The following is a 27,484-nucleotide window of genomic DNA, read 5'->3' as shown; positions in this document are numbered from 1 at the left end:
TTGTCAGTGGGCCCCTGCTGGCATGTGGGCCCTTGGCAGGTGCCCAACCATGCCTACACTTGATGCATTACTGGATATGGGCGAAGAAGCTATGACTTTCTCGCCCATATTCCTAGAGAATCATAGCAGTTCCTTCTCTTTTTCCTTGAAGATTCCCAAGAGACTTTTCTCCCCATGCACTGCACATCCTGAAGTCGTGTGTGTGTGTGTGTGTGTGTGTGTGTGTGTTTTTAGAAAAGGCTTACACTGAAAGGGAATGTTCAGGCACAAACATAGAATATTTTAAACACTGTCTTACATGAAGGTTGTCTTGCCTTCACATCACTGATGAATTCTTCAAAAAAAGCTTGCTTAGGGTTGTTGGCATGAAATTTGGGACTCTCCACCTGCCACATGTCATGTTGTGATTCTTCCTTGTAGGAATCAAAGGAATATCTGAGGAAACAACAACTGGGGTCCATAATCTCTATAAAATGCATGCCAATGGGACTCTGAAGTTGCCAGCTATCAATGTTAATGACTCTGTCACTAAGGTAAGGGAGCCAGAAAACCTGCATCTTGTTTCTTTCCCCCTTCCCTGGCTGGTGACTCTCTTTCTCTTGTTCTTCCGTGTCTCCTTCTGTGCCTGCAAGTTTTGTCCATACTGAATGGAAAATGAAGCTGTGGAAATGCTACTCTTGACAGTGGGTGGGTGGGTTGGTGGGGAGGGCGGGCTATAGTATTTGGCATTAAAATGCAGAATAAAATGTCAGTGCTGTTCTTGGCCTTGAGGATTTTATAGGCAGCTGTTGTGCTACTTCTGGGTGCTCATATTGCAGCAATTACTACAAAGAACAGGGACGCAAATGGCCGGAAGTCCCAGCGGCCAGAAGTCCTTCCCCGGCCGGAGCTGGCTAGCAGCTCTGCAGGGGAGTCCAGGGCCAACAAGGATTCCAGGGGTGGGGGGGAGGGACGGATGCCCCCCCCCATGGACCCAAGGTAAGGGGGGTTCCCACACCCCTACTGCAGCCCGGGCCCATCCCCCCCCGGTCCGTGGAAAAATGATCTTCTACGGACTGGTCCCTGGTCCCAAAAAGGTTGGGGACCGCTGCTGTAGACAACCATCTCGTCATATGATAAAATTGTTCCTAGATTGTATCTTTTCAGACTGCTTGTGAAGGATTGAAGTTTGGATGTACTTCCTCATAGAAAAAGAAATAGTATACATAAGGAAATCTGCACTTCAGGGAGAAAGCTTGCACACTGGGGAGAAAGCTAAGCTATACCTTTTCTTCCTGACATCCAGTTTTACATCTTTATACAGGAGGAATATTCAGTCACGTGAGTCCACTCCTGCCCTCTGAAGTAAGAGCCCAGGAACAATTTTACCATGACAAGTTGCTTGTCTTAACAGCTCATCACAAATAATGATAGCTGCTGGTGGTGGTGGCTGGGAATTTGCCTTGGGGGAAGCAGAGGCGAAGCCTGCTTATACCTGTGCGTCAGAGAGGATACCTGGTCATTTGCTAGTGAGGCACTCCCCAAAGCAAGTGGATTTTTGGTGTAAGATGCTGGGATACCTGCATCCAAGCTAAATTGCAGATGGGATACCCTATGACATCTGGGGACACCTGTAACAACCTTCCTCTAAGATCTTGTAACTGTAGGGTTAACTTTGAACTTGGCTGCAGAAGGTCACTGCTGATGTGAAAGCAGACCTCTGTGAGAGGGACTCCACATTTCTTCTGAAAGTTTTGCTCTAATCGCTGTGGCTAAGCAATCTTCTTGCTATGGAAGGTTTTGATGGCAGAATTGTAGCTTTTTGTGTGGAGAAGCTAAGAGTGTAAACATGTTGTTGGATTACAGATAGGGCTGGAAACCTGTGGCCCTCCAGATGTTGATGGAGTACAACTCCCATAATCTCTAACCATTGGCCATGCTGTCTGGGGCTGATGGGAGTTAGAGTCTGACATAACCTGGAGTATCTCAGGTACCCCACCCCTGGTTTACAGAAACACTTTGAACTGGAGGCATTTAGCCTACCTAAATATGAATATGAACCAAGCAAATATAATATGAAGGAAGCATTCTGAAGTGCTTGCTTCATATTATAAACATCTTTTGTGGTTGGAAAGGGTGCTTCAGTTTCTTAAATTTTACTTTGGTGATCAGGGTATCTCCCCTGCCAGCCAAAGTTAAAATTTCTGCTTTTTATACAATATGGTGTGATTTTATTTCCTCTATAAATCAGGGACATATGCAGCAAGATCTGTCAAAGCCTTTCTGCAGATTATGGAAAAGGGATTAAATATAATTTGCTATAATAAAGAACCATAAAGAAAATCTGCAGGCAGCCAGTGGTTTCCACCCAAATGTTTGCCTGTAAAGTAAAAGGGAAAAATACGTTAAATTTACTACCCTCCGTCGACAACTAGACTTAAATTTGATGTCATTTTCTATTCTTTCTTAGTTTCTTTGTCTTTGTATTTGGAAAATTAATAACATCTTACATTAAAAACAAACACCTGCTTTCCTTCCTAGAGTAAATTTGACAACCTCTATGGGTGCCGGGAATCTCTCATCGATGGAATTAAACGTGCCACAGATGTCATGATTGCAGGGAAAGTGGCCGTTGTGGCAGGATATGGTGATGTTGGCAAAGGCTGCGCTCAAGCTCTGAGAAACTTTGGTGCCAGAGTTATCATCACAGAAATTGATCCGATCAATGCACTGCAGGCAGCCATGGAAGGTGAGAAGCAAAGGACCACTTGCCCAAGTGGGTTGTTTTCCCTTGGTGGTCATGCAGTGACGCTGCACTAGCTATGGGTCTACAGTGGGTCTTCTTCCAGTTTGTGGGGGGGCAGGGCGGGGGACAGACGGACAAAATCTGCAGCAGTGGCCCAGTTTGCACATCAGGGCAAGTCAGGGGTTACAGAATCCAGTCGTGTCATTCTGCAAACTCAGATAGTGCTACCGGAGCTCTGCCAAATCTTTCCATTGAGCAAGAGGTTGTGCATTATGCTTGCGCAATGGTTTGCTCAACATTATGCAAGCATAATGGACAACCACTCGGACAATTGGTTTCCCAACAGGTTGCACAATCCATTGTGCAATAGGTTGCACCAGCGTAATGTGCAACTGGCTGCACAACCGCTTGTGCAACTGTACTTTGCACAAATGTACCTTGAGTTGGATTTTCCTCTTGTGTATAGTTCGGAACGTACCTTCCACTAGCACAATGCCATTTGTGCTAGTGGACCGGCACAGTTGGATACTGCCCCAGAGTTTACAAGCACCATGCTGATGCATGCTTCCTGATTGCTCCCATGGTAAGCAGGAGCAGCTCAATACACCATGGACTTTCATGGTCCTAGTGTGCTGTGTGAAGCCAGAACTCTGGTTCTCCCTCGGCATCCAAGACAGATAACCCAAGAACAATCCATGCGTTCTTTCTCTGGCTTGTGTGAAGACAATAAAATGAAAAGTGCAAAGAGTCCTGTAGTTATAGTGTCGTATATAATTCCTTTCTACTTTTCTCTTCAGGTTATGAAGTGACAACCATGGAAGAGGCCTGCAAAGAAGGCAACATATTTGTTACCACCACTGGATGCACAGATATTGTGCAGGGGAGGTACTGTACACCTTTCAGCTAAAGTCTGCTTTAGCTGTGTATGAAGCAGATACGCAGAAGAATTGTGGAAGCTAGTTCCCTGACTCGACCTTCCTGGTGGCCTGACTATTATTTTGGCTTCAGTGTTGTTTTTGGCCAGTGCAAGTAGGTCAGACGTTGGCCTGTGATCACCAGAGCCACCCTACCAGAACAGGTTTCAAGCATTCAGTTGTCTCTGAGAAAATGAGGGGTTCGTGCTCTCATTCGAGTTCATGCCTAATTCTTCTGCATGTGTCTGGAGTATTTTGGGTCATAGAAGATATTCTAGCACAAGAGTGTTGTACCTCTTACAGCCTGAGGGCCAAGTTTTGGAGACGCTCTCAGGGGCTGCATTCTAGCAGTGTCTGGGGCTGAAGGCAAAATGGGCCAAAATACCCCAAAGCCCACCATATTTTAGCTTAAAGCTCTTGCTGCCAGTACCTAAGACTTAGAAGAGGCATGTCAGCTTTTTAGAATGAGAAAAACCCTGCACAAAAGACAGGAAAATACCAAACAATTGGTTGGGGAGGGGGAGGGCCCGAGGAAGGGAGCATGGTCATCTGGCAAATGCAGGTGGGCCAGATTTGGTCCCCAGGTTTGAAGTTCTGCACCTCTGTTGTAGCATGTGATATTTAAATCCGCATCCCACCCTTCTCTTCTTGCTCCCTCACTATTAAAACGTAAACAAATGGCAAAATGCAAGTGGGGCAAATATCCTTATTGCTTATTCCTAAAGACAGCGATGCATGGCTGATGTTTCTTGGTTCCATGTCTTCATGAAGGCCACACTCCTTTGGTTAGAAGAACAGGAAGGTGTGCAATAAGCCTTTCATCTTAATGCTTATTATTATTAAAATATTTTATTATAATATAAATATATATTATAATATATAATAGAATATAATGAGGGGCTGAAAGCTAAGACAGGTTACACCGTACAAGGGTGATGTAGTAGAAAATGGCAAGTAGATAGGTCAGAGGGGTTGCTGAACCTTCTTGCCTTTTTAAATGGAGATCTCAGCCACATAACAGCCTAAGTGTTGTTTGCAATTAAGCTGATAAATGGGGATTGGTTTAGGTATTGGGATGAGTCCCTTCCCACCTGATATTTATGTATTAACTGTGTAGTTATTTACTACATTTCTGTACCACTCAGTAACCAAAGCTCTCTGGGCAGTTCTCAGAACTAAACTTAAAACCCAATACAATAGCATCATAAATCATAATCCAAAAAACTTAAGTTTAAAATAGAATAAAACCAAAGTATACCAAAGTAAAATAGAATAAAACCAAAGTAAAATAGAATAAAACCAAAGCCATACCCTAACCATGATATGTGGTGGTCTTCAAGCAGTGTCCAGTTCCTTGGCTGCATAACAGAATGAGTTGCGGTCCCTGAAAACATCTCTGTGTATGTGTTTGTTCCAGGCATTTTGAGCAGATGAAAGATGATTCCATTGTGTGCAACATTGGGCACTTCGATGTGGAAATTGACGTGAAGTGGCTGAATGACAATGCTGTGGACACTGTGAACATTAAACCACAGGTGAGTAGGCCTGAACTGGGATCTCATTTTTCATCTTCAAGGAATCCGTTTTTTGTCACTATGGGGGATGAAGTTGTAGGAAAGAGTATGACTGCCACCACCAGAGCAGTAAAGGGGGCTGCAGAGGTGTGCCCTGCACCCATGCCCTTTATGGCCAAGTGGTGACAAAGGAATGAGGTGGGGATGAAGTTTATTTGGAGAGCAAGTGCCATTGAAAAGGATGGAAGGGCCCAGTTTGCCCTGTTCCAAGGCTGTACCTATGCTGAGGATTTCTAGCAGCATGTGCAGCTTGGAACTCGTGCGAAGACACACATCGTTGGTACTGAAGGCTTTTCTCAGGCAAAATCCTTAAGCAGGGTGAACTCTCTTCCTCCCTCTTGTCACCATGGGTGATGTGTAGCATGACACCTCTACAGACATCTCTTAAAGTTATAGATGCACTCTCCACATGAGAAGAGGAGGAAGAGGGAGTGTAAAAAGTAGCTGCGTAAACGAACTATGGTAACTGATTTGTCTTCAGTGAAGGTAGAAATGTTACTAAAAACCTCTTTGTGAATTTTGGATTCATAGATCACTGGGTTAGCCTATGCATTTACCTTGAGGTGGGGTGGATGTCTCTATTGCTTCCAAAACAAAGAGTCTTGTGGCACCTTAAAGACTAACACGTTTATTCCAGCATAAGCTTTCATGGACTGTACATGCATATCTGATGAAGTGGGCTATAGTCCCCCTAAGTTTATGCCAGAATACATGCGTTAGGCTCTAAGGTGCCACAAGACTCTTTGTTTTTGCCACAATAGACTACCAAAGCTACACTCTGGGAATCTATTTGTTCTGTGATTGTTTAACCGCAGCCTTGGTGAAAGAGGCGCTTAGCGATTGAAGCTGCAGTGCATATCTGCAAACTTTAATGACAGAGCCACTAACTTTATGGTTAGGAATCTGTGGATAAATGTAATGAGGTTATGCTTGTTCTTCTGTCTTCCTGATAGAACGCTAGAAGTTGATGCTGAAGTCTGCAAGCAGAAGTCTTGCTCTTTCTGGAACACAGACTTTTGTCTGAAACTAGAATTCCAGGCTGGATGTTCAAATTGTCTGACCAGAGTGGGGGCCACTCCTGCTTCTATAACTTCATGAAAACTCTGAGATGAGAGGCTCCTTGCACTTTTTAGGCTGATGGAAATTAACTCCTCTCCCCCACCTCCCCATACATCAAAGCATCCTTTTATAGTTTGTGTCTCAGAAGTCCAGAATGCACACATGGCACCCTATCAATGCAGCCAAACTTGCTAAATCAACACACCTTCAGTAAAATGGTCTCTACCCTTTGTGATTAGACATGGTCTGGTTTTAACTGCATTGGGAATCCCTTGAGAATGCAAGCCTGGCTAGTATTAATCTATATCTGAAACCAGCCTGGCAAACTCTCACTTTATGCTGTAGCTGTTCTGGGTTGTCTCACGCTTTTCTATCCCAGATTCGCAGCCATGGTTACTGTATCCTTTCATGGCGAAGGCCCTCCAGGTTTTCTGTAGCAAACTCACATTTCCAACTCGCCCTTCCTAGTTCAGCTACTGGTTTTCATTTGCTCATAGGTGGATGGAGACCTGGAGCCTTTCAGAAACACATTATCATATCTTCTTTCCCCATGTCAGGATCGCCCTAGCGGCCTCTTTCAGTGGACTCCAATAGCCAACTCAAGACAAAATAGACAACTCAAGACGAAAGGATTCTTTTCAAGGCTTTAATCCTTTTACAACTTAATGACTCCTTCAGATGCTAGTCACCAGTGACTAAGCAAGGAACAGCAGAGTAGCTTATGCTCTGAGTAGGCAGTTGATCCCCATTTGAAGGAGAGTCACTTGAAGACCCTGAACGTATGGGCTAGGGAGAGATCCTCCCTCTTTCCCTTGGGTCCATGGGAGGCGGCCATTGCTTGCACGCCAAACGGGCACTACGCCTCCTTTCTGCGCCCTCCATCGCTCGTCGCTCCCTGCGTCTGTGTCGAGCATCTAGCAAGCCCCGTTCCCGCACTTTCTCACTGCTGGGATCACTATCTATCTCAGGAATGCCGGCAGGAGGAATCTCTGCCAGCTGCTGTGCCTGTGAGGGATGAGCTGGCTTCTCTCCCACGGATTGCTGATCCTCCTCAGAATCAGTACTGCTCTGGGGTTCTATCAGCTCAGTTTCCACCCTGACACCCCCCCCTTTATTTAAAGCAATATGTGGAACCTTTTGCAAGGCAAAGTGCTAATTCTGAAACATTCCAGGTGCAGAGAATATGACAAATCTTTCAGTAGGAGCACATCAAAAAGCAGTTCTTACCTCTTCATGCATTCTTAACATAAAAACAGCCCTGTCTTTTTTAAAGTCCTAGCATCCGATGTAAGCAAAGAGACTTGCTGTAAGAAGAGTAATTGGATCTGGGTGTAACACATACCTGATTGGAACCAGCATAATAGAATTCCTCAGGCCAAACCCTATTCTGTTGTGACTGGGCTTTTGAGCTAATTTCTGGGGTGTTTTCTTTTCAAAGATGCCATTGCAAAATGCTTTCAGTTCAACTTTGGACTGCTCTTGTTTTTAACATTTAAATTCTGTTGTCTGACTTGAAATCAAATGTATCCAAAAACATGTTTTTGTTTTTGTTAGTGAAGGAGCATCCAAGATAGTGAAGATAGTGTTTTTTTTTAGTGAAGGAGCACCTACGGGGAAGGGAGATGTAATGTTGGGGGTAACAATGGATGTAGGCTCATGCACTGCAACGGAGAGAACAGATCTGATAGCTCCCAATAATTTTCTTCAGACACATGTAGGAAGAAAGCCAGACTATGAAGCCCATGGTCTTCGATGTCTATATACTAATGCCCAGAGTATGGGAAACAAACAGAACGAACTTGAACTCTTAATACAGGAGGGAAATTATGACTTGATAGGTATAACTGAGACTTGGTGGGATGACTCTCATGACTGGAATATAGCAATTGAAGGATATAACTTGTTCAAAAAGAACAGGAGGAACAGAAAGGGAGGTGGGGTTGCAGTGTATGTGAAAAATACATATCTCTGCACAGAAATACAGGAGGAGGAGCTTGGTAGCCCCATCGAGAGCATCTGGATCAAAATAAATGGAGCAAAGAATAAAAGGAATCTCGTGGTCGGAGTCTACTACCGGCCACCCAATCAAGGAGAAGACGAGGATGAAACTTTTGAAAAGCAAATAGCGAATGTTTTAAGGAAGCGTGATGTAGTAGTAATGGGGGACTTCAATTTCCCCGATACTTGTTGGGAGACAAATTCTGCAAAACATGGCCTCTCCAGGAAATTCCTGACTTGTGTGGCAGATAACTTCCTCCTACAGAAAGTAGAGGAAGGAACTAGAGGATCGGCTATCCTTGACTTGATCCTAACAGAGATGACTTAGTGGATAAAGTAGCAGTTACAGGAACTCTGGGGGAAAGCGACCATGTTGTACTTGAATTCTTGGTTCCAAGGGAAGCAAAACCCAAGTGTAGTCAAACACATACCCTGGATTTTAGGAAAGCTGATTTTAATAAACTCAGAACAATGATCAGTAAGGTCCCATGGCAAGTGATGCTAACGAGAAAAGGAGTCCAAGATGGGTGGGAGCTTTTAAAAAAGGAAATTCTCAAGGCACGATTACAAACAATTCCAACAAGAAGAAAAAGTGGAAGACAACAGAAGAAGCCAATGTGGCTTCACAAAAAGCTTAGAGATGAGCTGAAAACAAAAAAGGACACATATAGGAAGTGGAAAGAAGGTCAAGTAACAAAAGAAGAGTACAGGCAGGTAGCACAGAATTGCAGGGATGGTGTCAGGAAGGCTAAAGCTGAGAATGAGCTGAGGTTAGCAAGGGATGCAAAAACAACAAAAAGGCTTTCTTCAGCTACGTGCATAGTAAAAGGCAGAGGAAAGAAATGGTGGTTCAGCTATTAAATAGGGATGGCAAAATGATAACAGATGACAAAGAAAAGGCAGAGGTGCTCAATTCCTACTTTGGCTCAGTCTTCTCCCAAAAGAGGGTCCATGACTCCCCTGGCAAAGGCGAAGTACAGGCTGAAGGGGCAGGATTGCAGCTTGAGATCGACAGGCATATGGTCAAGGAACACCTAATGACTTTGACTGAGTTCAAATCTCCAGGGCCAGATGAACTGCATCCTAGAGTAATAAAGGAACTGGCAGAAGAACTCTCAGAACCGCTGTCTATTCTCTTTGAGAAATCATGGAGGACGGGGGAAGTGCCAGATGACTGGAGGAGGGCTAGTATGATCCCTATCTTCAGAAAGGGTAAAAAGGAGGAACCTGGGAACTACAGACCAGTCAGTCTGACATCAGTCCCTGGGAAAACTCTGGAGCAGATTATCAAGCAAGCCATCTGGAAGCACCTTGAAAACAATGCAGTGATTACTCAAAGCCAACATGGATTTGTCAAGACGAATCTGATCTCATTTTTTGATCACATCACCTCCCTTGTGGACCGTGGGAATGCTGTAGTCATAATGTACCTTGACTTCAGCAAAACTTTCGACAAAGTGCCTCATGATATCTTGATGAGCAAACCAGCTCAAAGTGGGCTAGATGAAACAACGATCCGGTGGATCCACAGTTGGCTACAGAATCGGACTCAAAGAGTGCTTATCAATGGGACCTTCTCAAACTGGGGAGAGGTAACGAGTGGGGTACCGCAGGGCTCAGTCCTGGGCCCAGTGCTCTTCAACATTTTTATGAATGACTTGGAGGAGGAGGTGCAGGGAATGCTGATCAAATTTGCAGATGACACCAAATTGGGCAGGAGAGAAGACAGAATACTTTGGAAGACAGAAACAAAATTCAAAGTGATCTGGATAGACTGGAGCGCTGGGCAGAAAACAACAGAATGACATCTAATAGGGATAAATGCCAAGTTCTGCACCTAGAAAAAAGAAACCAAATGCACAGTTACAAGATGGGGATACGTGGCTCAACAAAATGACAAGCGAGAAAGATCTTGGAATATGAGCCAACAATGTGATGTGGCTGCAAAAAGGGCAAATGCTATTTTGGGCTGCATTAATAGAAGCATAGCTTCCAAATCCCAGGAAGTACTAGTTCCCCTCTACACAGCACTGGTTAGGCCCCATCTGGAGTACTGTGTCCAGTTCTGGGCACCACACTTGAAGAAGGATGCAGACAAACTGGAGAGGGTTCAGAGGAGGGCAGCCAAGATGATCAGGGGACTGGAAACAAAGCCCTATGAAGAGAGATGGAAAGAACTGGGCATGTTTAGCCTTGAGAAGAGAAGACTGAGGGGAGATATGATTGTGCTCTTCAAGTACTTGAAAGGTTGTCACAGGGAGGAAGGCCAGGATCTCTTCTTGATCATCCCAGAGTGCAGGACAGGGAATAATGGGCTCAAGTTAAAGGAGCCAGATTCCGGCTGAACATCAGGAAAAACGTCCTGACTGTTAGAGCAATACGACAATGGAACCAATTCCCTAGGGAGGTGGTGGGCTCTCCCACACTGGAGGCATTCAAGATGAGGCTGGACAGCCATCTGTCAGGGATGCTCTGGCTTGGATTCCTGCAATGAGCAGGGGGTTGGACTCAATGGCCTTGTAGGCCCCTTCCAGCCCTACTATTCTATGATTCTATGATTCCATGATGCAAGCTGAGTTCTCTCTTCTCCTTTCCCCCTCCTGTCATCAAGATGACAGCCATCTGTCAGGGATGCTTGGACTTGGATTCCTGCCCCTTCCAACCCTACTATTCTATGATTCTATGATTCTAAAATGGAGTCCATTGGTTCTCCTTTTTGGTGAAAGGCGACCTAGAAATATTTTAAATAAAAATAAATAATCATGAGTGTTTATGTCTGCTTTTACCCTTTAGAGCAGGCAAGAGAGTGAGAATTAGTATCTATCTAATAAAACAAAGCTACAAGGAGCAATTTTCTTTTATAGTGAACTTCTAAGCATTTGAAGGGTACAGAAACAGAGTTGTAGCACTTTTAATGTAACATTGATGATTTTTTTTTTTTATCCATATATGTCTCTCAGTTTCTTATCCTGTACTGACTGGTTAGGTGAATATTAAATACTCTGAAAGATCTGATTTGGGTCAGTACTAACTGTTACTATGACCCAGGTGCATAATAGCATCCATTTTGAAAGCTGGAATAGTGCAAAGTCATGGGGGCTGTAAGGAACAGGGCAAAAAATGAAGAAAAACTCGGCAATGCCCATGATTGGGGAGATGCTGTCCTGATCATGGATGCTACCACTGCTTATGCATCTGAGTTTCTTCCTTGTGTGTTGGAGAGATGTCAGTAAAGATCAGGGCCGGCCCTATTATTAGGCAGAGTGAAGTGGTTGCCTCAGGTGGCAGATGCTCAGTGGAGTGGAAGGGGCAGAAGCCCCTGGCCATTCCCCTCCATTGGAAGGGAGAGCTATGTGTCTTAGGCAGCATGTTCTGCACCCTGTAAGGTGGAGTATACTATTCCATCGCCAGTGTTGAAATAAGATTCAACTGCTTGTTCTGTCAGCTTCCATAGTTAGGAAGGGGGACCATCTTGTCCTTCACTTCGGGCAGCAAAATGTCTTGGGCTGGCCTTGGTAAAAGAACTCAAGCAGTAAAAATTATTATATAAATCACCTTTTAAGTTTCTATTCTACAGGGGTGGCCATCCTTTTAGCATCAAGTCTCCTGCATCTAGAAGATGTATAGGTACAGAAGAGAGAATGTCAACTGGAGCAGGGTTTTTTTTTTTAATTGTTTTGTTTTAATAAAGCTCTCAAAACCGCATGCAATTTCAACAATAGAAGAATAAAAACCAGAATGGAATGCAAAACTAAAAATATTGTTCCCCCAAGTATGTGAAGTATAGAGTCTCCAAAAATAGCCAGATAAAACAAGATTTCAGATGAGAATATAACCTTAAGCTTCTTTGGCCTCTCCCACAAATACTTACTGGTAAAGCTCATAAAAGGTAGCCAGGTTTTCACTTTTTTCCTCTGGAGCCCCTTAGCTGGGCACACCTCAGCAGTACATTTATTCATTATAGCCAAGTTCCAGCACTTGTTAAACCATTCACTAGTGACACTTGTCCTTCCGGTTCTCTACAATGCATAATTTAGCTATTATCAAGAAACATGTAATTAACTCTTGATTTTGCCAGTATTTCCATTGCTTTCTAGCCCCTATTTAATAGGATAAATTGTAAATCAGATACACAGTACAGCCGGACATCTGCTCAATTTGATCAAAAAGTTTCTCTTAGAAATCTTGTATATCTTCACAAGACCACATCATGTGAAAATGATTTCCTTGTTCTTCACATCTCTTCCAACAATTTTTCTCTTTTTTTACATATACATTAATTTTTTTCCATCATGTTATACCATGTGCACATAATTTTATAATATTTTTTCTAATATGCTTAAATAGAAATATGGTTGTTTCCAGATATCTTGCTAGTCCTCCGCCGTCATCTCTTTATTCGGACCCTTTTCTCAATTCTGCATATTCTCCATTTTAGCATTCAGCAAACAGACATAGTTCTGACATTAATCCTCTCACTCAGTGGTGCAGCTTGGTAATTTTAGGCCTTGGACTTAATGATCTTTTGGGGATTCCCTTCAGATGGCCATGTGTATTATTTCAGTGGTAAAGCACACAACTAACATTTCTCTTCCCCCTCAACGACCATTCCATGCTTTACAGGGGGTTCTATGTTTCTGATATGTTGGAAAAGGGGTGAGGAACCAGAATGGAGTGGGGTGCTGGAAGACCACCCAGCCCTTCCAGGCCAAATGATGTCAGGGGGTGCAGCCTCACCCCCTGACATAATTTGGTTCCTGGCGGGCACACTGGGTGTCATTTTCAAGCTACCATGAGTTCCATTTTCTTGGTAGAAAGGCAGGGTACAAATCAAATAAATAAAACGGGGATGTTGATCTTCCTGGCATGTCTGCCAGGGCCTGGCTTTCCTACACGTGGCTCTTATCAGAGAAGGCCTGTGCATAGTGAAGCCGCTTCACCTGCCCCGCACCTTCTCCCACCGGAGAGAGGACGCCGGGCAGGTATCCTCTGCCTTCCCTGCAAAGCCCTCTCATCTGGGTGAAGCCCACTGATCGAGTGCTTGCAGGAGTGCCCGCATACTTTAATGATTTATCTGTCCTGTTATAAAGACAGATTTTCCCCAGGAATTTCCCACTTTCTCTTCCAACAAAGCTAATACTCAGTCTATGTTGGGTGAGGGTAGGGGGTGGATTAATTGTTGTCTCCATACCCAAGCTAAGGTATTTTATTTAAAATTTACCTAGTTAAAATAAGAATGTAACAGAGCAGAAGCACAACTTAAGACATCAACTGTAAAATAAGTAATTGTCCCTCCCTTCCCAGATGCTCACTTAGATAAAATCTGGTTTCGTTTGATATTGAAAAGAGAAGGTATTGTGAGATTATTGGGATCACTCTGCTCTCGGAAGTGGAATTCCAGAACTTGGACACCATCACCGAGAAGTCTCTGTCTGCCTAATTTCTGGTGGAAGGAGCACCTACAAGGTCTCAGTCGATGATACTAGCATATCAATAGGTCAATATGGCAGGATGTTGGCCACAGGCTCTCGGGGCTTTATAGGTCAACAGCTGAATTGTAACCACATTCCAAAAGCTAACTGGATGCCAGTGTACAGCCTTAAGCCCTGGAGCCAAGTGTTCAGATTTGTGAGTCCCAGTCAATAACCTGGCAGCTAGGGCAGCTGTGGTTTAAACCAGTTATTTTTCAAAAGAAGTCCCAGAAGTCCCCACTCAGTCATGAAGCTCACTGGGTGACTTTGGGCCAGTCACAGACTCTCAGCCCAACCTACCTCACAGGGTTGTTGTTGTGAGGATAAAATGGAGAGGAGGAGGATTATGTATGCTGCCTTGGGTTCCTTAAGGAGGAAAAAAAGGTGGGATATAAATTTAATTAATTAATGGTGTGTTCTACTAAGTTAGCCAAGGTTACCAAGGCATTGATGAGGGTAGCAATTATTTTTTCCCCCAGAAGGGTGCCTAATGGTGCACCAGCCAAAGTTGTTGAAAGATGTCCTGGGCTGTGGATGTTGTCTGCACATCTAGGCACCCCAGAGCTATGACACCGATATTCTACAATGCCCTGTGCAGGTGTTCCCTATTCCCTGTAGGCTAAACACTAGTGCACACAGCCCTCCTTGGCACATTTTTTTCATCCTCTACATGTAGAAACTGACATTCTGAAAAGGAGAGCTGCTTCTATCTGTAGAGGCTGTCCACATGATTTTGACCGCTGTTTTTCCAGCATTCCAGATTGTGCGGGCAGCTTCCATGGACAGGGGAGGCTGTCCTTTTCAGCATTTTGGCCCCCATGTGTAGAGGGCAATGGAAATGTGCAAGGAGGGGGGTGAGGCTAGTGCCTCTCCCTCACATGCTCAGCCTACACAGAAAGGAAATGCCATAATAGGGCCACAGTTTACCCACCATTCCTCATACATGAGAGCATGGCCTTATAATTTTTAATGGCTGATGCTACAACATCTACAGCTAGCTTCTTCTGACATTTTGTTAAGTATCCAAAGCGGATGATAAATGTAAATAATAGAAATGCTAAACAAAAAAATGCCCTGTTTATTGTTTTCGTCCACTTCTTCTGTTTCCTGATTCAGACTAAAAAGTTCAAGGCAATGGCTCTATTGCCAGTGCAAATAGGAAGCAGTGTAATAAATTCCTGGAGGATTATAGAGAGGGTGAATTAAAAAGTAATGTTCTTTTGAAGAAGGGTTCAGTTTTCGCCATTGATCCACTGAACCTGTTTCTCTGATCAGTTTCAATAATGTATGTGTTTCTGTAACTGGTACTCTCTTTGTGGTTGAGCTCTCTGCTGAGATCCATTACTACATTTTAATCCCCTGCTCAGATTGTATGTGCATGGATGAACAACTCAATATAGAATTTCTCCTGTGCCTGTTTGCACCCTAACATGATAGATTTGCTTCTTTTTCCTTTAATCATAATGTCTCTAACTTCCTTTTCATTTACTATTCCTCATAAAGCAGAATTAACATGGTTCACTGGTATAATTGTTGCTGCTGTCTTGTTTGATTCCCTCAGGGCATTTGAACCATTTGTGTTTGAAGATACACCTCCTGCAAAATATACTTTATCCCTTTTCTTTTAAAAAAAAATTATTGGCCAAGCTATCCCTCTTGACAAGACATCTCAGCCCTTTAATATTATGGAAGGCAACTGCATTGTTTTATACGAGCATAGGGCTGGATGTGTCTGATCTCGGAAGCTAAGCAGGGTCAGCCCTGGTTAGTACTTGCATGGGATTCCGCCTGGGAATCAGGCTTCCTGCACTGAGCAGGGGGTTGGACTTGATGGTCTTGTAGGCCCCTTCCAACCCTATGATTCTATGATCAGTCATGGCAGTAAAATACAAAGTGCACCAAATCTTCCAGCCATCATTACCCTACATTTTCTATGAATTTTTCTGTTTGCTAGCTTTGGAGTACTAGTGGTTCCACATCTGTTTAAAACATTTCCTTTCCCACTTGCTACAAGTTTAAACTGAACCCAATGTAATGTCTAGCATACCAAACTGTCCACTCTCCCTCCTCCACCAAAACTTCAGAGGCAGGAAAAATGCCTGAATCTGCTCATAGGCTCTGAGGCAAGGGAAATTAACACTTAGACAAGAGGAAACCAAGAATTTTCTCCAGTTCCCAAGAGTATTTTGATACTAGGTTATCCACTCCATAATGAAGAACAGACTCCCTCGTCCCAATTTACCATGAAAAGAGTGTACCACTTTATCCATTCTTCCAATTTGAGTACTTGCCACTATTATTCTTGCCATTCTGCTCTTTTCTAGTTGCTCTTCTGCTCTCTCTTTCCCCCAGGTTTCATTCCTTCTCGATTAGGCTGTCCATATTCAAGAATTCCCTGCCTGTCACATTTGTTGCCCTTTTGGTTGTAGGCCCAAAGGCTTGGAACATCTTTCTCTTTCCTGAAGGGGAGTAGCGGTTAACATCTGTCTTCAATGGTACACTAAATGTTTAAAGGGGAATCCCTCACTCTGTATCTATGATCTGCAGTGCTGCTGTACTGCTTCTGAAGGTTGACATCTGGTGTACAGTGTCTGGTGCAAAGATCTTGAAAGACCAATACCATATGACTCTCATAAGGCAGGTTTTGTGTGTTCTTTGGCAAAGTGAGGATTGTCTTTTACTCTATAGGACAGGAATGTAACTACTGAGTCCCTCTGCTGCTTTTATCACCCATTCATGGTCATCTAGTTCTATCATTCATGCATTCCATTCATTTACTGATTTAATGTGTATGCCACCCCTCCTCCCAAGGGAGCCCACCGTGATACACAACATAAGAAAAAGACATCAGTTATCTGTAATTAAAAACATCAACCATAAAAGTAACCTAAAAACATAACACAACCCACACAGTCTTCAAGCTGTAAGGCCCCAGGGCCAGGTTAGATGTGAAAAGCCTAGTTGAACAAATATGCTTTTAGCTGTTGCCTAAGACTCAACCCTCATTGATTACGCTAAAGCCTTTGATTGTGTGGATCACAACAAACTCTGGCAAATTCTGAAAGAGATGGGAGTACCAGACCACCTTACCTGTCTCCTGAGAAACCTGTATGAGGGCCAAGAAGCAACAGTAAGAACCAGACATGGAACAACCGATTGGTTCAAAACTGGGAAAGGAGTACGACAGGGCTGCATATTTTTGCTCTGCTTATTTAACTTATATGTAGAGTACATCATGAGAAACGCCAGGCTGGATGAATCACAGGTCGGAATTAAGATTGCCGGGAGAATTATCAACAACCTCAGATACGCAGACGACACCACCCTAATGGCAGAAAGCGAAGATCTAAAGAGCCTCTTGTTGAGGGTGAAAGTGGAGAGTGCAAAAGCTGGTTTGAAACTCAACATTAAAAAAAAACGAAGATCATGGCATCTAGCCCCATCATTTCCTTGCATATGGAAGGGGAAGAAATGGAAGCAGTGACAGATTTTACTTTCTTGGGCTCCGAGATCACCGCAGATGGTGACTGTAGCCATGAAATTAAAAGACGCTTGCTCCTTGGGAGGAAAGCTATGGCAAACCTAGACAGCATAGTAAGAAGCAGAGACATCACCTTGCTGACAAAGGTCCGTATAATCAAAGCTATGGTTTTCCCAGTAGTAACGTATGGCTGTGAGAGCTGGACTAGAAGGAAGGCTGAGCGTTGATGAATTGATGCTTTTGAACTGTGGTGCTGGAGAAGACTCTTACGAGTCCCCTGGACTGCAAGGAGGTCAGATCAGTCCATCCTAAAGGAAATCAACCCTGAGTGCTCTTTGGAAGGACAGATATTGAAGCTGAAGCTCCAATATTTTGGCCACCTAATGTGAAGAGAAAACTCACTGGAAAAGACGCTGATGCTAGGAAAGATTGAAGGCAAAAGGAGAAGGGGATGGCAGAGGATGAGATGGCTAGATAGCATCACCGATGCAATGAATATGAACCTGAGCACACCCCGGGAGAGAGCGGATGACAGGAAGGCCTGGCGTGCTTTGGTCCATGGGGTCACGAAGAGTTGGACACGACTTAATGACTGAACAACAACAAAGACTCAACCCGTATCATGAGATTCACCCACTTTTGCTCAGATCTTTTGCATTTGAGAAGAAAGCTCTTTTAATGGCCTTCGTATCGGGCTGCATTGCAGGTGGGATTCTGAACATATGAAGCTCTCTTATACAGAGTCACTTCTAGCTCTGCTGACGGTGAGATTATGGGAGATGTAGTCCAACACATTCTGGAAGCCACCAGGTTGGGGAAGGCTCATCTACGCTGACTGGCTGCGAGGCACCAGTTTCTCAGGCCTTGTCTTTCCCAGCCCTAGCTGGACATGCCCAGGATTGAACCTGGAACCTTCTGCATGCGAAGCATGTGTTCTCTCCCACTGAGCTATGGTCCCCTTCTCTCTTTGAGGGACAGTCTTTTCCAGCAAACCCTTGTTGCCCATTGGAAACTTTTGGCTTTTTTCTCCTTGCTTTGAGGCTTTTACCCCATTTATCAAGCTTGTTGCCTTGCGCTCTCTTGAATAGCTTATTTTTTGTAGTTGTGTTTAAGCTCTGTTTCTTCTTGCCCCCCATGCCATCCTGGTAACTTCTAAGCCATGGCTTCCATTTAAAAAACAAAACAAAACTTGTTTCGTTGGGTTCAGGAAGGCCACATTATCTTGGGCTTTTAGGATCTGTTGAGTGCCATTCCTTCCTCAGTTGCAGTTTTTGTATGGCAGTGCTGCAGGAGGTTAGGAAGCTGTGTACCTATTGAACATCCTCATCTATGCAAGTATTAAAAGTACAGGAGCTGCCTGTGGGTAGAGGTTGGCCACAAAGGCTGAAATGCAACTGGCCATTCATAACAGGGCTGCTGGCCTCCACTGACTCATTACTGGGATATATGCTATGGAAATAGAGGCTGCTGCCCAAATTTATCAGTCCACTCTCTAGAGACACCCAACCCACCTGCATTTTTGGCTTTCCCTGAGATCCCCATATGCCCAAACTCTTAAGCATTGTAATCATGGTGCCTGTGTCACTTTAGCAATGGGATCTCTCCAGGGTGCACGCTGGCAGAACCTGGCCTATCTTGGGTTTGGAAACTGGGCATGGGCTTGATGCCTCCTGTGGTTGCGTGCCATTACACTCAGGCAAAGGGAGCATCTTACCAGAGGCCTGAGTTGTCCTAGCCAAGCTCTTTGCTCTTTGTGTTGGGCTGCGCTGTGCCATAACAGTAAGTGTCAAAGTCCTTTCTCTCCAGATGAAGATCTTTCAGTCTATAAAGTGGGGTGGGCCACATGTGGCTCCCATTGCCCCCCACTGCACCTATTTTTTTAACCCAGAAAAAAGAGGGAAAAATCATGGCTACAGAGGCTTAGAGCAGACAAATTTAGCATGTTTTCAACCTAAATTTGTCCATTCTAAGCCTCTGTAGCAGTTTGCTACTGCATTTCAGTGGCAAACCACGCTTCTTTTCTTCCTTTCTTTTGCCTCTACTTGATCCTAATATTCAGAGGTGTGGTGGTGGGAGTGCAGCCCATGGCAGATCTGGGGGCTGGAGAATTGGTCCCTGGACTGCCTGAAGTTGCCCACCCCTGCGATAAAGGCAGGGTTGGCTCTCCATCTGTCCTTTCTCCTTGGTAAGAGAGCCCTTCCTCTTGCTATATTTTTGAAGTGAGTTAACGAACTGGATATTTATTCACTGCCCAAATAGCTGTGGCTCATTCGATTCCTTACAGTATGTCAATGCTTGTTGGGATCAAGGAACAATCTTCCCCTTCTCTTTTTGTTTATGTCAGCTGTTGATAATTGTGGGTGTCACTGATGGTGTATCACTGTTCTGACATCTACAGAAAGATGAACATCTCTAAAACCACTGGGGTACCCCATCCCTGGTGTTAATATGTTAAATACATTTGTATGAGATTAGGCACCGAAAGATACAATTCCTTGCCGGATCAGTCCAGAGACCCATCTGGCTCAGTGCTCTTACCTGCAGCAGTGATTGGATAACATGCTCCTTTAACATGTTGCTTGCTGTAAATGGGTTTATGCTTTCCTTGCTTTGCTGTGCAATGTAATCTTATGCATATGTACTTGGAAGTAAGTCCCACTGTGTTCAAAGGGGCTTACGCCTAGGAAGGTCCACACAGGATTGTGGCCTGAATTCTTTTTAATTCACAGTCTTTTGTACTCAGCATCCAAGAAGGGTTTAGCAAACTGGTCCTACAAACGCACCTGAAAAGCCATTTGTCCAGGAATCATACAACTGCCTTAATCTGCTCAGGGGACATAGCTCTATCTTATATTTTGTTATGGTTGCTTTTTAATATACTGTTTATACAGATAATATGTGAAGAAGATTATCAGGAGACTAAGGAGTTGATTTCCCATATGGTGTCCTCATCTAGCATCACTCCTACCACCTGGCAGTCCAGCAGTCCTTCTCAAGAATGCCCCTGTCTCCTCTGTGGATCCTGACCCATCATTTAGGAACCATAGCTCTTACTGAGGCTGTTTTTGCTTCCATTCAGGTGGACCGGTATACACTGAAAAATGGCCGCCACATCATACTTCTGGCAGAAGGGAGACTGGTGAACTTAGGATGTGCCATGGGTCATCCCAGTTTTGTCATGAGCAACTCCTTTACCAACCAGGTGCTGGCACAGATAGAGCTCTGGACAAATCCGGGCAAATATGCAGTAGGAGTCCATATTCTGCCAAAGAAGGTGAGTTCTTTATGGGCTAAAGAACAGCCTTGTGTTTTCATTGAAAGTGGAACATAAAATGGGAAGGGTGGGGGACGGGGGGAAACTGACTTCTTGCCCACTAGGAGTACCATAAATACTCCTATTTTTTTTTAGTGATTTTGGTTATGTTATTGGTTTTATTATTGATTTTGTATTTGTTTTTATTTATGTCACCTTTGGCTTTGGCTATAGCACGTCTCATAAACTGAATTAATAATAATCTGTATTCCATTTGTGCTTTAAATGTTTTCATGAACTTGCTGCTATCTGGATCAAGATAGGAACAGTGAAAGCCGTTGCAATTTATGGCAAACTGTTACTAGTTTTGTCCAATGTATCTATTAAGATTTATATCCCACCCTTCAATCAGGTTACTTATTTTACTTAATACATTTATATCCCACATTTCTTCCCTCACATAACTTAAGGCAGCATACATGGAGTTCCTAGGTGGTTTCCCATCCAGGCACTGACCAGATCCAGACCTGCTTAGCTTCAAGAACATGGCTTCATCATGTTCCTTCTGGCCCCATGCCCTTCTCAATATAGGCCTCTCTCCTGAACATCACGAGCTAAATTCAGCATGGCATTTCAAGTGCTCATAGTACTTCATATATGTTTTACTGAGCAATCCTCACAGCAGCCCTGCAAGGTAGGACCCTGCAATAGATGCTGGGTTGAGAGAACTTCTTCAGGGAGGGACCATCACTCAGTGGCAGAGCACAGCCTTTGTGTGGAAAAGGTCCCAGGCTTGAACCCTGGCATCGCCAGTTATGAGATGATGGGGAAGACCCTTCTCTACTTGAAAGCCTGGGGAGCTGCTGCCAGTCAGAGGAAATATCAGGCTGGATGGATTAAAGGTCCAACTCAGTATAAGGCAGTTTCTTACGTTCCCAGAGCATCAGTTTACTAAAGCCATCTGTTGAGTTTGTGGCTGTGGTAAGATTTGAACTGGGGACTCCCCAGCTCATGGCCTTGCAACAGCTGTGCAGTTATCGTACCATAAAAGGATTGCCTTGGAAGTCTCATACCTACTATAGTGTTAATTATTAATGTGTGTGATAGATAATTCTTGAATGTGTTTGGGCTTACTTACAGCTAAGTATACACCTTCTGCAAGGAAAATACATTTTAGGAAATATTAATCTTGCCCTGCCACAAATTGGGAACTTCAAAGCATTGCTCACGGGTCTGTTGTATTTTGTTATATGCTTTGGGATTGCCATGCACTCCCAAGTCCCTTCTTTCATGTGTTGTGAAACCAGAGATGGGACTGATGTGGCGCCAGCCTGTCTTCTTCCTTTGGTGATCCTTCTGGAACCTGACTGTGGCTTGTTCCTGTGCACAGACATAATGGGAAGAGGGGCTATTCCATCCCTTGAACATCTCAGCAAAGCCAGTCACAATCTGTTTCTAATTGTCCAGGTGTCCACCATGTCTCTGCAAAATCTCTAAGCCTAACTTATTTTGTGCCATTTTATTTCCCCTGGGTTTCTCCTTAATTATGAGAATCATCAGTGAATTCTTTGTTCTCGAGTGGAGTGAAGATTGAGAGATGTCGTAAATTCCTCATTCTAAAAGGCAAAGGTCATCTGGCCTCAACTTTCCAAAACAACCCTGTAAATTTGACAGGATAGTGATTGTTTGATGCTTGAGCTTGGCTCTGTCATCTTTGAAATTCAGCCAGATCCAAAAGTGATAATTGCAAAAGTTTTTCCTTTTGGTAAATAAGATAAACCTGTGCATGACTGGCAAGACATATTTGCTGGAACTGCTCTTCAGCATGCCCCATCCCCCTGTAAAAATGAATCCCAAAGAATTTCAGAAGAGGGGAGGATCTGATGCAACATTGCTGTTGAGAAGAATTACCCTGGTGCACCTGGAGTCACTGCATGATAGCAAATTCCAGAGAATTAGTCATGTTCATCTGTTGGACCAAATACAAAGAAGACTTGTGGCAAGACAGGCAGATTGATTGTGGCATATGCTTTTGTGGACCAGAGCCCATTTCTTCCGAGGCATGAAGTCCTCCGTTTTGGCACTTTGTGTTTCTAATAGATTTATCCTATACACATGCATGCATGAAAAATTGAAAGGCAGTTGGAGCCGAAAGGCTGTGAAATTTTAAGAGGCACAGTCAGTCTGACATTTCTGATCAAAGCTCAAATGCTTACAAGGGAGATAGATTTGGAAACACCAGCTGGTACAGATGTACGCTTTCGTGGAGTAGTGGAGGATCAACTGCACTAGTGGTGATAGTTTCTGGGTGCAGTTGAAAGGGCTGTTTATCACCTTTTAAAAGCCTGAAACGGTTTAAGAATGCAATACTTAGAGCACCCTTTCCCAACCTGGTGCCCTCCATATGTGTTGGACTGCAACTCCCATCATTCCCTGCCAATACGGCCATGCTAGCTGGGGATCGTGGGAGCTGTAGTCCAACACATCTGGAGGGCGCCAGGCTGGGGAAGGCTGACCTAAAGGATCCTCCCCCCCGAATCTGCCTCTGCACTATATTAGCACCTGGTGAGGGCCTCTCCATGTCCCACCATCTTCTGGCACTTGCTGGGGATGCACGAGAGGCCTCTTCTGTTGCTTGCTGTGCCCCTTCTTTCCCAGATGTAATTCAAAGGGCTGTGGTTCTCCTTTTAAAATCCTTAAATGGCATTAAAGACACAATACCTAAAGCAGCCTTTCCCAACCTGGTGTCCTCCAGATGTTTTTGACTGCAACACTTGTAATCTCCAGCTACCCTTGGCCATGCTGGTTGGGGATTATGGGCTTTTGTGGTTTAACACATCTGGAGGGCACCATGTTGGGAAAGATTGTGCTGTTTCAGTAAGATTTTGGTCTGCCTGCTGCTTTTTGTGTTTTGGCATCTTAATAACCACAAAATATTAACCAGCAGACAGATCAAAGGCCCGTTGCTTCGTATTCTGTCTGTCTGTCTTCTTTTTTATTATTTATTGTTGTTTTTCTTTGAACTTAGTTTAGCTCTGTAGGCCACTCAGCACTTCCTTTTGGAATTGGAAAGAGAGGAATAAATCTCTTGCCCAGTGATCTTTTCCACAGCAGTAATTGGCAATATTGTTTTTTTATTTACTTACTTACTACTTGTTGTAGTTATTATTTATTACATTTCTACTTCGCTTCCCACCACAAAAAAGTAGCCTTGAAGGGACTTACACGCACCACAGAAATCCATGATTTATATAACAGAAAAAAACATCAAAAGCAATCTAAACCATAATCAGTATAATAATACAAATACAAACAAATATAATCAAAACATAATCTAAAACAATACAATAAGAAAGATTAATAATATTACCAGTATTTGTCGCCTTTCAGAGTGAAAAGCCCTCCCCCCCCGGCCCCGCCAGCTCACATGCACAGCTTAAAACATAAAATACAATTGAAAATCAACTAATTTACGTTTTCAGAACTAATGATGACATGACGGCACATTTTGCGGTGAAGAATAGTCCGACGCATTGGCATATAGATCACTTATTCTGGGACTCTGTCTATGTGAGAGCAAATGGTTTCCCTGCCGATATTTCCAAACTGTGGCATGCCCTGTTTTAATAACCCTGAGAAAGGCGCAAAAGAACTGTTGGAGGGTGCTAAAGCCCCCTCTTCCCTTTTGCGGCACTTGGATAGCCTTCCCTTCTTGGACTTCACCAGGTATTGCTCACATGCTTTAATGCCTGGCTCTTTAGCTTTAACAGCACGTTTCTTGCATTTAAAAAAAGTATGTCTCCGGAATGTTGCACCAGACAGTGGTGTAGTAGTAAATTTTGAGGTGCAGGTGCTCATCATGACAGTACCCAAGGAGAGTCCAAAAATGCAGGCAACTGTGTTGATCCATACCAACAAGCCAGTTCTAGCAGTTGCTCTCTACCAGGAGCAGGTCTTTTGTAAAGCTAATGGGTCTTAATGGCCCCTTCAAGACCAAGGCACCCCAAAATACTTTGCATTGCAACAGGGAACAACACAGTAGCTGGATTCAGACTATCATTGCAGTCCAGTGGGTTGTGGTGTGTGCTGGCGCAACTTCTGAATATTAAATAAGCCACAGTGGGCTGCTTGATCCATGTGAACCAGCCCATTGTTGCTGGGAAAATTCATTTCCCCCCAGCTACTGTGAGGACTGTAGCTAAGCTCGGAGGGGACAGGGAATTCTGCGGGGATGGGGGTGGCAGATGCCATTGGCACCGCTGCTAATAAAAAGTGTTGGTGCTGCATCCCCATGAGCCCTGGCTCCACTACACTACTGGCTTGTTGTTCAGTTGTTGAGTCATGTCCGACTCTTTCTGACCCCATGGACCATAGCACGCCAGGCCTTCCTGCCCTCCGCACTCTCCCGCTCTCTCAAGTTCATATTCATTGCATCGGTGATGCTATCTAGCCATCTCATCCTCTGCCGTCCCCTTCTCCTTTTGCCTGCATCAAATGATTATTTCTGGGCTGGCACAGTACTCTCAGAGAATCACACCGTATTCACAGCTTTGGCTCATTGCCTTGCTGGACCTTACCAGGGGGAGGGCTGTAGCTCAGTGACAGACCACATGCTTTGCATGCAGAAGTTCCCAGGTTCAGTCCCTGGTATCTCCAGGGACGGATAGGAAAGAATCTGGCCTGAGACCCCAGGAAAGCCACTGGAGACAGTATTGAGAAAGATGGGGCAGTGGTCTGAGGCTGCTTCTTCTGTCGCAGAGCAATACAGTGCAGTTCGCTTTAGCTTAACTGCCCCTTTTCTTCTACTTCCAGCTGGATGAAGCCGTGGCTGCTGCTCATCTGGATAAACTCTGCGTGAAGCTAACAAAGCTGAGTGATAAGCAAGCCAAGTACCTGGGACTACCCAAAGATGGTCCCTTCAAACCAGATCATTACAGATACTGAGCAGCTGGTAGGGCCCAAAGATCTCAAGACGCAAGGATGGGAAATCTTCCAAAGTGCTTGCTTCGCTGCTGGGATTCGGTGAACAGCTCCACCCCTTGCCATCTTTATACCCATGGAATGGCCGTTCCCTTTGTCCTACCTGTCTCTCGTCACCATTTATCTCTCTGCTGCACTGTCCAGCATGTCTCCTCTTCCAAAGAAACTCCCAGGCTGTCCTCTTTATCAAATAATTCTCCAGCCAATGTCTCGATCATATGCTGTTGTGCTGGAGGGTCAAAACGGACTTTGCAAGTTCAGTTCTTTTCAGATCTGCATTTCCAGGGTCCTGTCCTTTGCATCGTTGAATATCTTCACCATAAATAGTCTGAATGGGAAGGAGGAAGATGCATGCTACAGTGATCCTTTTCTCTCCACTGGAGGATGGGGACAACACTTCGCAGTAGGCTTCATCTGGCTGCATCTTCATCCATACTTCATCACGGCTTGTGAGCTGGAAGTCAGCTGGGGATGTCCTGAAAAGATAGGCGTTAATGCGAGATTTGCTTCTATCTTGTTACATAATTGTTCAAGATCTCAGAAGTTGGTTTGAATCTAATTTTGTCAGTGTGACATGGTCCACTTTGCATACAGTCTCCCTAGCAAGAACGACCTTGAACATGTCTGAGAAGGCAAAATCTGGAAGCAGCTTTGTCCATATGTAACTGGGAGATTCCCAAAGCCTGCGGCCAGGGGTTTGGGGAGCAATCAGTTCTCCAAAGATGCCAGCAGCGAATGTCTGCTCAGGCCTAGTTTTTGTACCTTGTGCCTGTCATAGTGTCTTAAAATGAGTTTATTAAAAAACAACAACCCTGCAGTGGTAGCCTTGTTTTTATTACAGTGATGTGTATTGGGAAGAAGGATGCTGTCATTTCACCTTGTCTTCTCTAATGTGCACCTATTTAAGGGAACTCTTAGTAGTCCATGGAACTGTGAAGGCCTGGGGACCCCCCCCCCCAAATTTCTCCAAATTTAAAAAAAAATCCCTGGAAAAAAGGTGTTCAAAATTTTTCTCCCCCCCCACCCATTTTTCCCCAGCCCTTCATATCTGTAGCACTGTGTGTCCTTCCTGAATTTTCTATATTCATAGAATTTTCCATTTTCTTGGTAGAAAGATGGGGTACAAATCAAATAATAAATAAATCCTCAAAATATTACAGCAATGGCTCAGCTAGGTTTGGAACAGGGCCAAGGTGTGTTGGGTATGTCACCTTCACCGCAGCGTAGTTGGAGTATAGGATTGCTCTACTGATGTGCAAACCTGACCTGGTTTGCACATCACTTGATTTCTCTCTTCTTGGTTGCTGTGCTCTGTGCTTGGTGACTGACAGCTGAAGATGTGGGTAGAGTTCATTGGAATGCATTTGTTTTGAACACAAATATTGCTGAAACTTATTTTAAAGTATGCAAAATACTAAATATACAAATGAGGGTCAGAAGTAAATAAAAGAACAAACTAACATACTTAAATCATTGAGTTCAGAAATAATTCAAAATGGGGAATAAAAGAGGAAGATAAGTTTACATGTAATAGGGAATTTAAAGATAGTTGAAAAGCCAAGTGTGGTGAGTTTAGAGCAGCAGAGTGTCAGATTAAATGGAAGAAAATGAGCAGGATTCGTAGCCCACTGGATTTATAACATTTGTACATAACCATAATCTCTGACAACTTATCTGGATGCCGTTCATTTGTGAGCGAAGCAAAAAGAACATTCTATTTGTTGCGTATGGCCAGTTCACACACTCAAGTTGTGTGAACAGGTTGAGATGTTTCACACATTGGGTGATGAACTTGCAAGCCGCCCTTAGAAATTTCAAATACCTCCTGACTTTTCAGTGTTGGTAAGAGGTAACACCAAACAAGGTCAGAGCATCATTAATGAAGTCATTGAAGTGCCACAGCTGGTTGAAATATTTTCTAGGCTGATGAAGGTCTGCATCTGATTGAGGAACGGGTGTGCCCGCTCCACCAAAGCAGATAGAGACCCAGTTCGCATGATCACTGCAGCCCACCATGGTTTATTTAAGC

General features: G+C 44.0%; 1 protein-coding gene across 2 annotated transcripts in view; it reads left to right on the top strand.

Moving 5' to 3' along the window:
• Positions 1-26,429, top strand: part of AHCY (adenosylhomocysteinase) — a 74,543-nt gene extending 48,114 nt beyond the window's left edge. Inside the window, exons 5-10 of one of the 2 annotated variants that reach the window (XM_084853859.1) lie at positions 421-533; positions 2,521-2,728; positions 3,523-3,610; positions 5,057-5,174; positions 20,302-20,496; positions 25,288-26,429. In XM_084853859.1, coding sequence (XP_084709985.1) covers positions 421-533; positions 2,521-2,728; positions 3,523-3,610; positions 5,057-5,174; positions 20,302-20,496; positions 25,288-25,419 — 854 coding nt within the window. In that variant the 3' untranslated portion in view covers positions 25,420-26,429. The remainder of the gene's footprint in view (positions 1-420; positions 534-2,520; positions 2,729-3,522; positions 3,611-5,056; positions 5,175-20,301; positions 20,497-25,287) is intronic. The other variant, XM_084853860.1, reaches the window with a different exon arrangement.
• Positions 26,430-27,484: the final 1,055 nt, after the last annotated feature.

Source organism: Heloderma suspectum, chromosome 4 (assembly GCF_057233095.1).
Source record: "Heloderma suspectum isolate Gila_16-S chromosome 4, 16-S_ref, whole genome shotgun sequence".
Taxonomy (NCBI): domain Eukaryota; kingdom Metazoa; phylum Chordata; class Lepidosauria; order Squamata; family Helodermatidae; genus Heloderma; species Heloderma suspectum.
This window is presented reverse-complemented; position numbering and strand designations above follow the sequence as displayed.